The following is a 16471-nucleotide window of genomic DNA, read 5'->3' on the forward strand; positions in this document are numbered from 1 at the left end:
ATCCTTAAAGTTACCGTCACAGGCAAAACAGACTCGACTTGGGGAAAACTATTCATTTATTTCTAAAATTAGCAGGAGAATGAGACAGGGAACAAGATAACCTCCCCCCACCCCTCCCTCTTCCCGGGCTTAACATTATCTCTACTACCTTCCCCTCCCGAGCGGCACAGGAGGGGGGAAAGGGAATGGGGGTCGCGGTCAGTTCATCACGCGTTGTTTTACGCCGCTGTATCATCGTCAGGGGAAGAACTCCTCGCATTCCTCCTCTGCTCCAGCGTGGGGTCCCTCCCACGGGCCACAGTCCTTCGTGAAACTGCTCCGGCGTGGGTCATCTCTTCCACGGGGTGCAGTCCCTCCAGAACAGCTGTCCCAGTGGGCCCTCCACAGGCCACAGCCTCCTTCAGGCCTCCACCTGCTCTGGCGTGGGGTCCTCCACGGGCTGCAGGTGAATCTCTGCCCCTCCGTGGACCTCCATGGGCTGCAGGGGGACAACCCGCTCCACCATGGTCTTCACCACGAGTTGCAGAGGAATCTTGTCCAGGAGCCATATTACTCCTCCCCCTCCTTCTTCACTGACCTTGGCGTCTGCAGCCGTTCCTCACAACAGGCTGGCAGACGTCTCTCAGGATCCTTTTTACATCTTATTCACTTCTCATCTCCTCTCCACTTCTTGCAGCCAGGCCGGGCCGAGTTGGGCCCAGTCGGCTGCCCGGCGGGAGGCCAGAGGGTGAGGCCTGCAAGGCCCATGAGGCTCGTGCCTCCCCCTCTCTGCCCCCCACTCAGCTGCTTCACATCTTCTCCTCCTCTTTTTCTTGTTTTCCCCTACTTAAATACGTTATTGCAGAGGCGTTATCACGGGACATTCTGCTACTAATTGGCTTGGCCTTGGCCAGCAGCGGGTCCGCCCTAGGCCCGGCTGAGTCCACTGAACAAAGGGGAGCGACTTCTAGCAGTTTCCTACAGAAGCTACCACCTTAGGCCCCCCCTCACTAACAAAACCAGAACACTTCCACAGATGAATTTACCCGAATATAAAATGATCACATAATGTAATTTTTCCTAATCTCACTCTTGAAAGTGTCTGAATTGTTTTGGCTGAGGTATTTTAAAATTATTTCACCTGAGTGACATAGTGAGTTTGGAAATTGTACCAACTCTGGGAACAGTTTCACAAAGTTATAGCAAATCAAAATGGGACCTTAAAGTGAGAAGTGTTACTCTTAATATGGTGTTACCAAATGTATTAATCAGTGATAATTACATTGTAACCATCTCAGCTTAGTGGAACAGCTGATAATATTTTACTGTTTACAATTTACATGGTTTGATAAATAAGCAGTAGAAATAAGCACTAAGTGCTTATTGTGACTGCTATAGACAGATATGAGATGTAGTACACTTTCCAGGTTACTTGAAGTCTTTGATCTTGTCTTTTTGGATCATCCTCATGATATTTTAATCTGAGTAGCCAAATAACTGCACCTTATTTCACAGCTTCAAATATTTTTATTTCATGGTGATATGGTGTTCTGCTTTGGGGTAGAAGTATTTTTATGTCTCCTTTTGAAATTGATTTTCAAAAGTTTCATTAACAAGCTAGGAAATGGGTTTCATAATCTGATTTGTGTTGTTTGCTTCCCTAGGGAAAAGGTGGGGCAAAAACTCTTATGAACACAATAATGCAATTGAGAAAGATATGCAATCACCCGTATATGTTTCAACATATTGAGGTAAGTCTGTCATGTTTGATTTTGAGGGCCTTTTTTATTCAGGTGGCTAACATATTCAAAAACTGCTAGTGTAGGAGACAACATATTTGGCAACAACACTTGTGCTGGAAAGAACACATTTGAGAAACACTCATTCCATTGCTCTGTATAAGTGAAGAAATGGAGCAGTCACCAGATTTTTATCTGTAGTCTTAAATTCACTTTTACAGCATATGTTCTTTTTGAGGCACTATCTTTAAAAAATATAGTTTTCTGAGTTTAAGATATTCCATATCAACTTGCTACTACCTGTGTTTAAAATAAAACTAAATTTTAAAATAGAGATATCAGTTTAAAATGCCATATAGTAGAAAATATAGTAGAACCTTGTTATCTAGAAGATTGCTAATCCTTTAGAATATGTATCAAAATTGCTCCCCCTCCATACTCCTCCTTTTTTTTTAGCAAAGTTTACTGTGTAGTATTTCTCATTACTGAGCTAAAACTAACTAAAATGTAGCTACAACATACAAAGAAATGAACAAATGTCTCCTGTAGTGTATTATTGGGATTTTTATTGTTTGCTCACTTGCTTACTAACTTATGAAATTCAGTATTTTGTAAATGAGTCTCCCAGTAATCAGTGCAAGTTAATTAGGTTCTACTGTATTTGTAATATGATAAAAAGCATAGAGAAGGAAATTATTCCTATAAGCCATGCATTTTAAATAAAGCAATAGCAGGAAAATATTAGAGGACTTGTGCCACAAGTCAAATTCCAAGGGTATGAGTGTAATGGAAATCAAACCCCATTCATATAATTTCTTGATATAGGAATGTGTAATTTTGGCCACTGTATAGACTGTTTCTAATATTCTGTTTATTGCTTATAATTCTGCAGGAATCCTTCGCTGAACATTTAGGCTACTCAAATGGTGTTATCAATGGGTAAATCTTTAGCTTCATATATGCTGAAACTATTGTATCATATTTTTTTTCCAAGAGCTATATGTTCTCAAAAACTAATCAGTTTCCAAGATAAATCTAATCAGCTATAGAAATAGCATGCTTTAGAAGGAACCCAACCAGCTTAAAACTCTTCCCATAGTTCCCCAGCCTAAGGGACTGCTTCTTACTTCAAGGGATGTTTCCTCTCCAAAATGGCAGTTTAAAATTGCTTTTATAGCTGAATGGTAATTAGAATCTTCTGGACTCCAGTCTTGTCCTTGACTGATGCTGAAGCCCTGCTGAGTGACTAATGTCAAAGCAAGAAAGTTTTTATTTGATTTAAAGTAGTCTTGTGCTTTGAAAATAAGCATTCAGCTAAAGCAGAGAATGGTTAGGAGAATTTTGAAGATGAATTTCCATTATTTTCATTAACATCATACCAAGATCCTTTCTTTCACAAGTCTTCCAGTCCTTGGGCAATGACTGAACATGGTAGAAATGATTGATGGTTCTTCAGAAAGCTTTTATTCCTGTTGTAACAAGAGTCTTTTTTCTTTCCAGTCAGATAAGGAAGAATTATGGTGATCACATGCAGGATTCTTGTTTATTTATTGATAACTGTATGCTAGTCCTTGCTAAATTAGGGACAAGATTGACACCTTTGCCCAACTGCAATGGCATGAGACATAATGTCACATGGAGAAGACAAGGGGCAATGGGTACAAGTTGCACTGGGAGAGATTTCATCTCGACATAAGAAATCAATTTTTTTACAGTAAGAAAAATCATTCACTGGAACAACCTCTCCAGGGATGTGGTAGAGTTCCTGTCACTGGAGGTTTTAAAGATGCGATTGGACAAAGTGCTAGATCATAGAATCATAGAATCATTAGGGCTGGAAGGGACCTTTAAAGGTCATCTAGTCCAACATCCCTGCAAGGAGCAGGGACATCTTCAACTAGATCAGCTTGCTCAAGTCCAATCTGGCCTTGAATGTTTCCAGGGATGGGGCATCCACCACCTCTCTGGACTGTTCCAGTGTTCTACCACCCTCCTTGGAAAAAATGTCTTTCCTAACCTAAATCTACCTCCTTCTATCTTAAAACCATTACCCCTTGTCCGATTGCAACAGGCCCTGCTGAAGAGTTTCTCCCCATCTTTCCTGTAGGCCCCCTTGAGGTACTGGAAGACTGCTATCAGGTCTCCCCAGAGCCTCCTCTTCTCCAGGCTGAACAGCCCCAACTCTCTCAGCCTGCCCTCATAGGAGAGGTGCTCCAGTCCTCTGATCATCTTTGTGGCCCTCCTCTGGACTCTTTCCAACTTATCCACGTCCTTATGTTGGGGGCTCCGGAACTGGATGCAGTACTCCAAGTGGGGTCTCACTAGAGCAGAGTAGAGTGGCAGAATCACCTCCTTCAACCTTCTGGCCACGGTCCTCTTGATGCAGCTCAGGATATGAAGCCCAGCTTTCTGGGCTCATGTTGAGCTTCTCATCCACCAGCACTCCCAAGTCCTTCTCCTCAGGGCTGCTCTCAATCCATTCTCTGCCCAGCCTGTATTTGTGCCTGGGATTGCCACGACCCAGGTGCAGGACCTTGCATTTGGCCTGGTTGAACTTCATGAGGTTGGCACGGGCCCACCTCTCCAGCCTGTCAAGGTCCCTCTGGATGGCATCCCTCCCCTCCAGCATGTCGACTGCACCACACAGCTTGGTGTCATCAGTGAACTTGCTGAGGGTGCACTCTATCCCACTGTCCAGCAACACATTATATTTACATAAAATGCTTAAACTGATACTTCAGTGATACTTGTACCCAGTTCTTAATCGTTCAAAGGCTGACATAACCTTAAAGTTTTCCATAAAGAACTATTAGACTTTAAAGATCTCTTGGCAGCAAGTCCTGGCTCATTTGCTTACAGGTTCTCTTGACGCATATGTTTTTGATAAAGACCATGTTAAAAAAGGTTAGAATCTTAGAATAATTTACGTTGGAAGTGAACTCCGGAGGTCACCTGGTCTAATCCCTACACAAAGCAGGTCAGATTGCTCAAGGACTTGTCCAGTCAAGTCTTGAACACCTCCAAGGATGCAGATTATACAGCCTCACTGAGCAAGCAGTTCTAGTATTTGACCACCCTCACGGTAAAAAATATTTTTCCTAATATCTTATCAGAATTTCCCATATTCCAGCTTGCATCCATTGCCTCTTATCCTATTACTGTGCAACTCCAAGAAGAATCTTCACTGTATCCTCCCATTAGGCAGTTGTAGACAAGCAATAAGGTTTCTCTGAGCCTTCTCTTATCTAGACTGAATAAATCCAGGTCTCTCAATCTTTTCTTCTATGTCATGTGCTCCAGTCCCCTGAGCATCTTGGTGGCCCACCTCTGGACTTGCTCCAGTATGTCAATATCAATGCACAGCAATAAGGATGATGAAGAAAGAGATGGAAAGGATCTTCTCCAACACCCTGCAGAAACAAGAGCCTGAACCCCCACCTGCACAGAAAGAGCAACCAGAGTCTGTACTCATTGGGGTGGCAAACGGAGAATCCCATGATGGCAAAGGCTAGAAGCTTGTGACTTCTGGCACCAGGAGGAAGGCTCCTGCTCCACTTGCAGATCTGCAACTACAGAATAGGTGCAGTGCCCTGGTAGCAGATGAGGAACTGGAAGCTCTGTCTGAGGAAACATTGGAGCCAGCTGAGACTGAACCATGCAATATCATCAGGAGGAAGCAGCGAGTGATAGTAGTGCATGACTCCCTCCTGCAGGAGACAGAAGCCCCCATCTACTCTCTAGGGAGGTTTACTGCTTGCCAGGGGCTCGGATCTGGAACTGAGAGACTGTTGATGCTTGTCTGACCCTCAGACTATTTCCCTCTGCTACTCTTCCACATGTGCACTGATGATACTGCCAGGGGAAATCTTGAGTATATCAAGAGTGACTACATGAATCTGGGGATGAGGGTCAAAGGTATGGGGGCCTAGATGGTTTTCTACTTGATCTTATTGATGAAGGGGAAGGGCTTTAGGGAGGAGTGGATGGATCCTGGGGATCAACAACTGTCAGCATAGCTGGTGTTGCTGATAGAGATTTGACTTTAATGACCACAGGACCCTCTGAGGATAAAGGGCTGATAGGGAAAGACAGGATCCACCTGACCAAGTAGGGCAAAAACATCTTTGCCAACAGGCTGGCCAACCTGATGAGGAGAGCTTTAAACTAGGAATGACAGAGGAGTGAGAGGACAACTCACAGTCAAGTGAAAAAGTGGTGGACTGGCTTGTTAAGCAGAGGGTGCAAGGTGATGTGGACAGGAGAGGCCTCAAAATGAACAAAACAGGACACAAGGGAGCCCATCCTAAGCGTATGCACACAAATAAGGAAGTGCCAGGAGGACAGTATTGTGGGGGAAGCTCTCACTCTTTTCCTGGGAAATTAGCATGACTGCATACCTCTGAAGTGCCTGTACACTAATGTGTGCAGCATGGGGAACAAACAGGAAGAATAAGAGGTCTGTGTGCAGTTGCAAGGCTATGATCTCATTGGGATAATGGAGATGTGCTGGGATAGCTCACATGACTGGAGTGCTGCCATGGATGGATATGAGCTCTTTAGGAAGGACAGGCTGGGAAGGCAAGGAGGGAGAACTGTCCTTTATGAGAGACAGCAGCTGGAATGCATGGAGCTCTGCCTAGGGATAGATGATGTGCCAGTCAGGAGCTTATGGGTTAGAATTAGAGGGCAGACTGATGTATGTGACATTGTGGTGGGCATCTGCTATTGACCACCTGATCAGGAAGAAGTAGATGAGGCCACCTTCAGACAACTGAAAGAAGCTTCATATTTGCAGACCCTGGTTGTCATGGGGAACTTTAACCACCCCGATATCTGCTGGAAGGACAAGACAGTAGGGCATAAACAATCCAGGAGGTTTATGGAGTGTTTTGGTGATCAATTCCTGACACAAGTGATCAAGGAGCCAATGAGGGGAGGCATTCTACTGTATCTGAATACCTACGAACAAAGAAGGACTGATTGGGACAGTCTTGACTGTAGTGGCCATGAGATGGTGGAGTTCAGGATCCTGAGAGGAGGAAACAAGGCAAATAGCAGGATCATAACCCTAGACTTCAGGAAAGCAGACTTTGGCTTTTTCAGGGATCTACTTGGAAGAATCCCATGGGAGACAGTCCTAGAAAGCAGAGGAGGTCCAGGAGAGCCAGTTGATATTCAGGGATCACTTTCTCCCAGCTCAAGAATGGTCCATCCCAACATGCAGCAAGTCAAGCACAAGTAGCAGGAAGTATGGATGCACAAGGAGCTCCTGAGTAAATTCAGACATAAAAAGGTAGCATACAGGAGGTGGAAGCAGGGACAAGTGACCCAGGAGGAATACAGAGACACTGTCTGAGCATACAGGGATGTGATTAGGAAAGCCAAAGCCTATATAGATTTGAATCTGGAGAGGGATAGGAGGGGCAACAAGAAAGGCTTCTGCAGGTATATCAACAGCAAAAGGCATGAAGGCCAACTGGAAGCCAGTCACTAGTGGTGTTCCCCAGGGGTCAATACTGGGGCCCATATTGTTTAACCTCTTATTTTCTGACCTGGATCTTGGGACAGAGTGCACGCTCAGCAAGTCTGCAGATGATAGAGAATTGGGAAGAGTGACTGATACACCAGGTGGTTGTGCTGACATTCAGAGGGACCTCAACAGGATGGAAAAATAGGCAGTTCAGCAAAGGGAAATGCCATGTCCTGCACCTGGTATGGAATAAACCCATACACCAGTACAGGCTGGGGGCTGACCAGATGGAAAGCAGCTCTGCAGAAAAGGACCTGAGGGTCCTGGTGGACAAAAATCTGATCATGAGCCACCAATGGACTCTCATGGCAAAGAAGGTCAACAGCATCCTGGGCTGCATTAGGAAGAGCATTGCCAGCAGGTCGAGGGGGGAGATCCTTCCTCTCTACTCAGCGCTGCTAAGGCCACATCTCAAGTACTGTATCCAGTTCTGGACTCCTCAGTACAAGACAGACATGGGGATACTGGAGTGAGTTCAGCAAAGGGCCACAAAGATGACTAAGGGATTGGAGTGTCATGGAATAACCCTAATTACTATTTAGATCAGGTCATAACAGAAGCAGTTTATTATTATAGCTATAGGAGAGAACACAGAGCAGAAGTGAGAGACTCTCCTGATATGAACCCTGTGCAAATGGGGCAGTTATAGAGTTTATATACCTTTTAGGTTATACAACCAGGTTCTTCACCAAAACTATGTCAGATAAGCAGGACATGGTAAATAACAACAGCTATTGGAATTCTTCAGATAAGGAGAGTCTAGACAGTATGTCCTTTTCCGAATAATTCGCTCCCTTGTTAATGAAATCTTGCTGACTTGTGAGACCATTAGCTGCAAATGTTTCTTAACTAGTGAGGCCTGTAAAGGCCTATGAGGCATTAACTATTTTGCTTCCACAAGAGCATCTGTCATATGAGGAGAAGCTTAGAGCTGTGACTATTTAGCTTGGAGAAGAGATGACTATGGGGGAGATCTTATCAGAGTGTCTAACTACCTCATGAGAGGAGTAAAGAAGATGGAGCAAGACTGTTCTTAGTGACACTCAGTGGAAGGACAAGAGATACTGCCTCATTCCACATCTACTATGTCCATTTCAAGGATCAATCATTAAAGTCTGCACATGGCAATGATCTCATTTAGAAGTTACAGAAGATATTTCAGGGTTAACAGAATGCTTTGATATTTTTTCTCATTCTGTACAAGAAGGAAGTATGTTTTTCCTATCCTAAAATCCAAGTGCATATATCATCCTAAATTATTTATAACACTCGACTCCATCATTCCATGTCTCCAAGCTCAAGACTGTTTACAGATTTCCATCTGTTGGATTCATACTTTCACATTAGGAATCTCCCCTTCCCTTGTTGAAGAAGATATTTCAGTTTCTCAATGAAACCTAGGTGGTAACAGGATGCTCTACCCAGGGACTTTCCCTACTATCAGAAAGTTCTCAGAGTGACATGATGTAATGGAAGGGTATTTAGGAGCACGGAAGACTATTCATGTCCAGATGATTTGCTGATCGGGGCAAATCCCAGCAGGCAACCACAGCAGCCCTGTGATATATCTCATCTTCTCATCAGTTTTTCATTAGCATGGACTTCAGTTTGGGAGGGACCTGAAGGAGAATCCTGATTCCTTTCTCCTCTATGCCCTTTTATAGGAGGACAGAGAGGCACAGGATCCATACCTGAACCAAAAGATGTTGGTATTAAAAGTGTTACGTGAAGCTTCTCTGCCCCTCTGTCTGTCTCAGGAAAATAGGGAAAGATGATTATCACACTGCATGTCAATATACTGAACAATAAATCCTGTCTTCATGCAGACAAATCAATGCCTGCCTGCTTGCCTTCCCTCCTGCCTATCTTTCCTACCTGCTTGCCTGCCTCCATCCCTGCCTCCCTCCCTCCCTTCCTTTTTTTAAACAACAAAGACACTATCTGAAATGCTTTGTGGAGACTCTTTAGGGATTTCAGTAGGGAGCTTCATTTCTCTCACTCTCTCCCTCTTCTACTCTTCCTTTTTAATTTATTCCAAATTAAAGTTACATTAGCACTTTTCCCATTGCTTAGATAAAAAATTAAATAGATTTAAATTTGTTCTCAGCACTTCTGTCCAACTGGCTAGAAATTATTTCCGTCTTACTCTGAGCAAGGGATAGAGGAGATTGTGTGTATCCTCCACATGGCTCCCTTCCTGTTTAAGTGTCGACAATGTCTTTTTTTCTTTATTAGTATACCAGACCATCTGTCTCTCAAATAGTTTGGCCTTTTGCATAGCAATTATATATGTATACATCTCAGAAGACCTTGCATCTTGTGGACTGAGTATACAGTTCCTAATGATGAATTATATTTTAAGGCTACAGATTTAGAGTTAGAAGACAGTTATGTGTAATTTGATTTTCTAAACTATATGGTTGTCCTACTCATTTAGCCATCTTTGTTATTCTCTTTCTGATTTTTGGCTTAAACATCTTTGTGTACAAACCTAGTGCTCAGTCTGTTTTGCAACTCATCTTGATAGCACAGAAGACAGAAGATTAGTAATCAGAGCAAATAAAGATAGTTCAAGACAGTTATAAGTGCATACAATAAAAGAATATGTCCACTATCAAACTTTTCCCATTGTTTCTGCATATAAACTAGTCTGGTCTGGACTCCTTTGCTTTCACATGCACAGTAGTGAGTGGAAAAGTAATCAATTCTAACATACACATGAATATAACTTGTGGCTCTAGTAGATGCTGGTTGAAAGCAGGTTCTGTGGGAGAGCATCTAAACCAATAAAATGCTTATGTACTTAAAAAATAATGCTTGTTTTGAGAAATAATGAAAAAAAAAACAACCTAGGCTCATAAAAGAAGATATTTGATGTGCTTGAGAGTCCACAGAATTCTTATATTTGAGGGGAGGAACCCGTTCCTAACAAATAAATACATAGATGCAATTCATGTGGGGTTTTTTCTTATTTTAATCAACATCATAAACAACAGTTGTAGAGAGAGAAAAGTGCTATCAGTTTTGTTTTCCTTTGAGTAAAGGAATCTATCCATTATCATGACATGACACAATTGTAATTAGAATGTATTCTTGAAAACTCTTCTAAAAGCAGGCTTGTCGTGGCATTTATTGTGCTTTTTTCCTCTTAAACAGAGCTGAGCTTTATCGGGCCTCAGGGAAATTTGAACTACTTGATCGTATTTTACCTAAGTTGCGAGCCACTAACCATCGTGTGCTTCTTTTCTGTCAAATGACATCACTCATGACCATTATGGAGGACTATTTTGCATTTCGAAATTTCCTTTACTTACGTCTTGATGGTAAGCTGAATGAAAATAAATAAGGGAGTGTTTTTCCGATTCAGCAATTTGACTATGTAGTAGAAAAACTTCCTCCTCTGTACTATTATGTGTATGGACATTGAATAAAAATATCAAACTTGTGTCCGTCTTTAGCTACAGACAGAGATGTAAAAAGATAAAACAAGCAGAGAGTCAGACCAAGCTGATCAGTAAAAACTGATTGTCAAAGTACAGGAAATTCACCTTGTTGCCAATGTGTACAGTGCTTAGTTGTTACTTAGAGCTTTGTGTCGGCATTTTACCGTAGTTGAATTCTCTGCTTTGTCTCCCTCCCCAATCGACACCATTGTGTTTTGAATGTGATCTTTTAAGAATTTTTGTTCCCTTGATATTAATCTTGATTTTTAAGGCCAATAGTGAAATGTTAATAAATCTATGTTTGTGTTCACATATAGTTTTAAAAATATTTAGATTCTGTAAGTGCTCATAAGGTCTTAATCATAACTGAAGCTCCATTTTGCGTGTGTATATCATCTATTGAAACTTGTCAGCCATAAAATGTTGTCAAATAGATAGTTGCATCTTTTCAAAGTCCCCTTTTGAAATGTCAAGCCTACTTAAAATAAAAGTTTGGGAATCCTTCTGCCAAGTGCTATAGGCTGTTGGCTGAAATATCCATGGTTACCATTTGTGTCTATATTTTAGAAAATATAGCTGAGATGTCAAAGAACAAGTGAGCTAAAATTTCCATTCCACATGTGCCTTAAATAACTAAGATTGCTTTTAAATTATTTCAGTAGAAGATCTTTGTCATAGGGTTTCTTTTTACTTATTTTTAAATTTCTTCTCAGGTACAACAAAATCAGAGGATCGAGCTGCCCTGCTGAAGAAGTTTAATGAACCTGGCTCACAGTACTTCATCTTCTTGCTGAGTACAAGGGCGGGAGGACTGGGCTTGAACCTCCAGGCTGCTGACACTGTTATAATCTTTGATAGCGATTGGAATCCTCATCAGGTTATTTTTATTTAATTATCTTCATGCAATATGGAAATAATTGTTTGCGCTTTTTTAGGCTTTGTGTTTTAATTTGTGAAGATTGACAGTGAAATGAAAGTATATCATGTAATGATACTTTGAGAAGAACTGGTAAGGCAAACTGCTATAAGCAAGTAGTCTTTTGTTTTAAATCGGTAAAGTGATACTGTGCGTATATATGTTTTCTGAGCATCAGGGAATCCTCAAAGTTAGAGTCTTACAGTCTGCATTTTCTGTTTCATGGGTATAACTTTGCTCACACTTTAATCATAAGGCACTAATAAATGGGTCTCCATTTAAAGTTAAAAGCTCATGCAGCAGATGAAATAATTTATAAGATTGCTAATGCATTTAAGATTCCCAGAAATAGTGATTTGCTGTAGATACACAGGTCTATAGCTAGATTATATTATATGTATATCCAGCTATATTGTTGTCTCTGTTCTTGTATCTGGACTAGAGTCTATACTGGGTCTGTCTGGGATGGAGTTAATTTTCTTCATAGCAGCCCATATGGTGCTGTATTTTGGATTTGTGACCAAACCAGTGTTGATAATGCATGCACCAGTGTCTTGACTGTTGCTGAACAGTGCTTGCACAGCCACAAGGCTTTTCATTTTTCCTACTCTGCCCCACCAACGAGTAGACTGGGGGTGGGCAAGAAGCTGGGAGGGAACACAGCCAGGAGAGATGATCCATACAGACCAAAGGGATAGTCCATACCATATGATATCATGCTCAGCAATAAAAGCTCAAGGAAAGGAGGAGGAAGTGGGGACATTTGTCATCATGGCTTTTGTCTTCCCAAGGAACCATTATGCATGCTGAGGTCCTGCTTTCCAGGAAGTGACTGAACATCTGCCTGCCAAAAGGAAATAGTAAATCAATTAATTCACTGTTGAACATCTTTGTCGACAACATGGACAGTGGGATGGAGTGCACCCTCAGCAAGTTCACCGATGACACCAAGCTGTGTGGTGCCGTCGACACGCTGGAGGGGAGGGATGCCATCCAGAGGGACCTTGACAGGCTGGAGACGTGGGCCCGTGCCAACCTCATGAAGTTCAACCAGGCCAAGTGCAAGGTCCTGCATGTGAGTCGAGGCAATCCCAGGCACAAATACAGGCTGGGCAGAGAATGGATTGAGAGCAGCCCTGACGAGAAGGGACTTGGGAGTGCCGAGGGACGAGAAGCTCAACATGAGCCAGCAATGCGTGCTTGCAGCCCAGAAAGCCAACCGCATCCTGGGCTACATCAAAAGAAACGTGGCCAGCAGGTCGAGGGAGGTGATTCTCCCCCTCTACTCTGCCCTGGTGAGACCCCACCTGGAGTACTGTGTCCAGTTCTGGAGCCCCCAACATAAGAAGGACATGGACCAGTTGGAGAAGGTCCAGAGGAGGGCCACAAAGATGATCAGAGGGCTGGAGCACCTCTCCTATAAGGACAGGCTGAGAGAGTTGGAGTTGTTAAGCCTGGAGAAGAGGAGGCTCCGGGGAGACCTTATAGCGGCCTTCCAGTACCTAACGGGGGCTTATAAGAAAGATGGGGAGAAACTCTTCAGCAGGGCCTGTTGTGATAGGACAAGGGGTAATGGTTTTAAGATAGAAGGAGGTAGATTTAGGTTAGACATAAGGAAGACATTTTTTCCAAGGAGGGTGGTGGAACACTGGAACAGGTTGCCCAGAGAGGTGGTAGATGCCCCATCCCTGGAAACATTCAAGGCCAGATTGGACTTGAGCAAGCTGATCTAGCTGAAGATGTCCCTGCTCCTTGCAGGGATGTTGGACTAGGTGACCTTTAAAGGTCCCTTCCAACCCAAATGCTTCCATGATTCTATGGTTCCTTCTTTTGCTTTACTTGCACGCATAGATTTTTCTTCACCTATTAAACAGTCTGTCGCAGTTTAGCCCCGCTCAGGACCAGGCTACACAGTCTCTTTCTCACTCCCCCCACCCTCCAAGGGAATGGGGAGAGATAATATAAGAAAAAAGGCTTGAGGTTTGAGATAAGGACAGGGAGAGATGCTTAAAGTTACCATTACAGGCAAACAGACTCAACTTGGGGAAAACTATTTGTTTATTATTAAAACCAAAGCAGGAGAATGAGAAAGAGAACAAGGTAACTTCCCCCCACCCCTCCCTCTTTCCGGACTTAACATTATCTCTACCTCCTTCCCTCCCCGAGTGGCACAGAGGGGAAGAGGGAATGGGTGCTATGGTCAGTGAATCACTTGCTGCTTTACGCCACTCCTTCCTCATCAGGGGAAGAACTCCTCCCATTCCTCCCCTGCTCCATCATGGGGTCCCTCCCACGGGCTAGAGTCCTTCGTGAAACTGCTCCGACGTGGGTCATTTCTTCCACGGGGTGCAGTCCCTCAGGAACGGCTGCCCCAGCGCGTGCCCTCCATGGGCCACAGCCTCCTTCAGGCATCCGCCTGCCCCGGCGTGGGGTCCTCCACAGGCTGCAGGTGGATCTCTGCTCCTCCATGGGCCTCCATGGGCTGCAGGGGGACAACCTGCCTCATCATGGTCTTCACCATGGGCTGCAGGGGAATCTCTGCCGGGAGCAGCATTACTCCTCCCCCTCCTTCTTCACTGACCTTGGCGTCTGCAACCGTTCCTCTCACAAGGAATTCTTCACAACAGGCAGGCAGATGCCTCTCAAGTTCTCTTCACGTCTCCTCTCCACTTTCTTGCAGCCGGGCTGGGCTGCTAGGCGAGAGTCTAGAGGGTGAGGCCTGCAAGGCCCACAAGGCTCACGCCTCCCACTCTCTGTCCCTGCTCCAGCTTCTTCACATCTTTTTCTTTTTTTTTTTTTCCTGTTTTTCCCCTTCTTAAATACGTTATCACAGAGGCGTTATCAGGGAACATTCTGCTACCAATTGGCTCAGCCCTGGCCAGCAGCGGGTCCACCCTAGACCTGGTCGAGTCCACTAGACAAAGGGGAAACAACTTCTAGCAGCTTCTTACAGAAGGTGCCATTGTAGCCCCCCTCACTAAATAAAACCAGGACACCGTCTTTATTTTGATCAACCATTCTTCTCACTTTCCTTCTATTTTCTCCCCATCCCGCGGGTGAGGGGAGTGAGCGAGTGGCTGTGCGGGTGCTTGGCTGTTGTCTGGGGTCAACCCACCGCAGTCCTTTTTGGTGCCTCACATTGTGGTGGATTGACTCTGGCCAGCAGCTAAGCACCCGCACAGTTGCTTGCTTACTAGCCCCTTAGTGGAATGGGGGAGAGAATCAGAAGGCCCAAAGGGTGAAAAGTCCTGGGTTGAGATAAAGACAGTTTAATAAGTGAAGGATATATATAAAAGAGACATTGGAAGAAACAGGTGTGCCCAAGACATGAATACCTGGCTCCAGGACTGATGTCTCTGCCAGAACTTTGTTTTTTATAACCATGGAAGAGTCTTTGAAACGCAAGGTATGCCAGGCCCTGACGGGATCCATCTGACCCGATGGGGGAAATGCATCTTTGCTTATAAGCTGTCAGGACTGATTGAGAGGGCTTTAAACTAGAATCAGTGGGGGAAGGGGATACCATCAGGAGAGCTTAAAGTAAGCCAAGGGTTGTCATGAAATTGCCTGAGGCTGACAATGCTAATGGGAACATTTACTCTGCTCCAGAGAGCACTGAGGGCTTAGGAGCACATCTGAAATGCCTGTACACCAATGCACCTAGTATGAGAAACAAACAGGATGAACTGGTAGTGTTGATCCGTTCCCAGAGTCATGATGCTATTGATATTAGTGAGACTCGGTGGAATGAGTCCCATGCCTGGAGTGCTGGGATGGAGGGCTACAGGCTGTTCAGGAGGGACAGGCAGGGCAGGCAAAGTGGAGGAGTTGCACTATATGTAAGGGAGAGGTTTGACTGTAGAGCCTTTACAGTTAGGGATGAAGTGGTTGAGAGCCTCTGGGTGAGGATTAGGGGGATGGAAAACAAAGCAGATGTCGTTGTGGGTGTCTACTATTGATCGCCCAGCCAGGATGATAGCACTGATGAGTTATTCTACAGGCAATTAGGAGAAATCTCTAGATCGGTAGACCTTGTCCTTATGGGAGATTTCAACTTCCCAGACATCAACTGGGAGTATCATACTGCTGCGACAAGCAAGCCTGGGAAATTCCTGAAGTTTGTGGAAGAAAATTTCTTGTCACAAGTATTCAGTGAGCCAACTAGGAAAGATGCCCTCCTAGGCTTGCTGTTTGTGACTAGAGATGGACTCGTGGGAGATGTGATGGTAGGTGGCTGTCTTGGACACAGCGATCATGAAATGGTTGAGTTTAAAATTTTTGGTGTAATGAGGAAAAAGGTCAGCAGAGTTGCTACCCTGCATTTCAAGAGAGAAAACTTTAAGCTACTCAGGGAGCTAGTTAGCAGTATCCCCTGGGAATCTGCTTTTGAGGGCTTAGGGATCCACGAGTGCTGGTCGGTTTTTAAGAACCACCTTTAAAAAGCACAGGAGCAGGCAATCCCATGGTGTCGCAAGTCAAGCAAGCAGGGCAGAAGACCAGCTTGGCTGAACAGGGAACTCCTCTTGGAACTCAGGAGGAAAAAGAAATTGTATGATCTCTGGAAGCGAGATCAGGCTTCGCAGGAAGATTACAGATCCGTGGTTCACATATGCAGGGAGAAGACATGAAAGGCTAAAGCTCAACTAGAGTTAAAACTGGCCGGTGTTGTGTCAGACAACAAGAAAGGCTTTTTTATGTATGTTAATCATAAGAGGAGGTCCAAGGAAAACATTGGATACTTGATGAAGATGGTCACCCGACAAATAGGGATGAAGAAAAAGCAGAGGCATTTAATGCTTTTTTTTTGCCTCAGTCTTTAATATCAGTGATAGATCTCAGGCTGCCCGGTCCTCTGAGTCGGAGG

The 16471-nt window shown here is 44.1% G+C and overlaps 1 protein-coding gene across 2 annotated transcripts in view; it reads left to right on the top strand.

Moving 5' to 3' along the window:
- LOC147596593 (SWI/SNF-related matrix-associated actin-dependent regulator of chromatin subfamily A member 2-like) overlaps positions 1–16471 on the top strand; it is a 199302-nt gene that overhangs the window by 86512 nt on the left and 96319 nt on the right. For both annotated transcript variants that reach the window (XM_086769496.1, XM_086769495.1), the window contains exons 21-24: positions 1644–1730; positions 2611–2657; positions 10405–10571; positions 11405–11568. In XM_086769496.1, coding sequence (XP_086625622.1) covers positions 1644–1730; positions 2611–2657; positions 10405–10571; positions 11405–11568 — 465 coding nt within the window. The remainder of the gene's footprint in view (positions 1–1643; positions 1731–2610; positions 2658–10404; positions 10572–11404; positions 11569–16471) is intronic.

This window comes from Chlamydotis macqueenii, chromosome W, assembly GCF_036417535.1.
Source record: "Chlamydotis macqueenii isolate bChlMac1 chromosome W, bChlMac1.mat, whole genome shotgun sequence".
NCBI lineage: Eukaryota > Metazoa > Chordata > Aves > Otidiformes > Otididae > Chlamydotis > Chlamydotis macqueenii.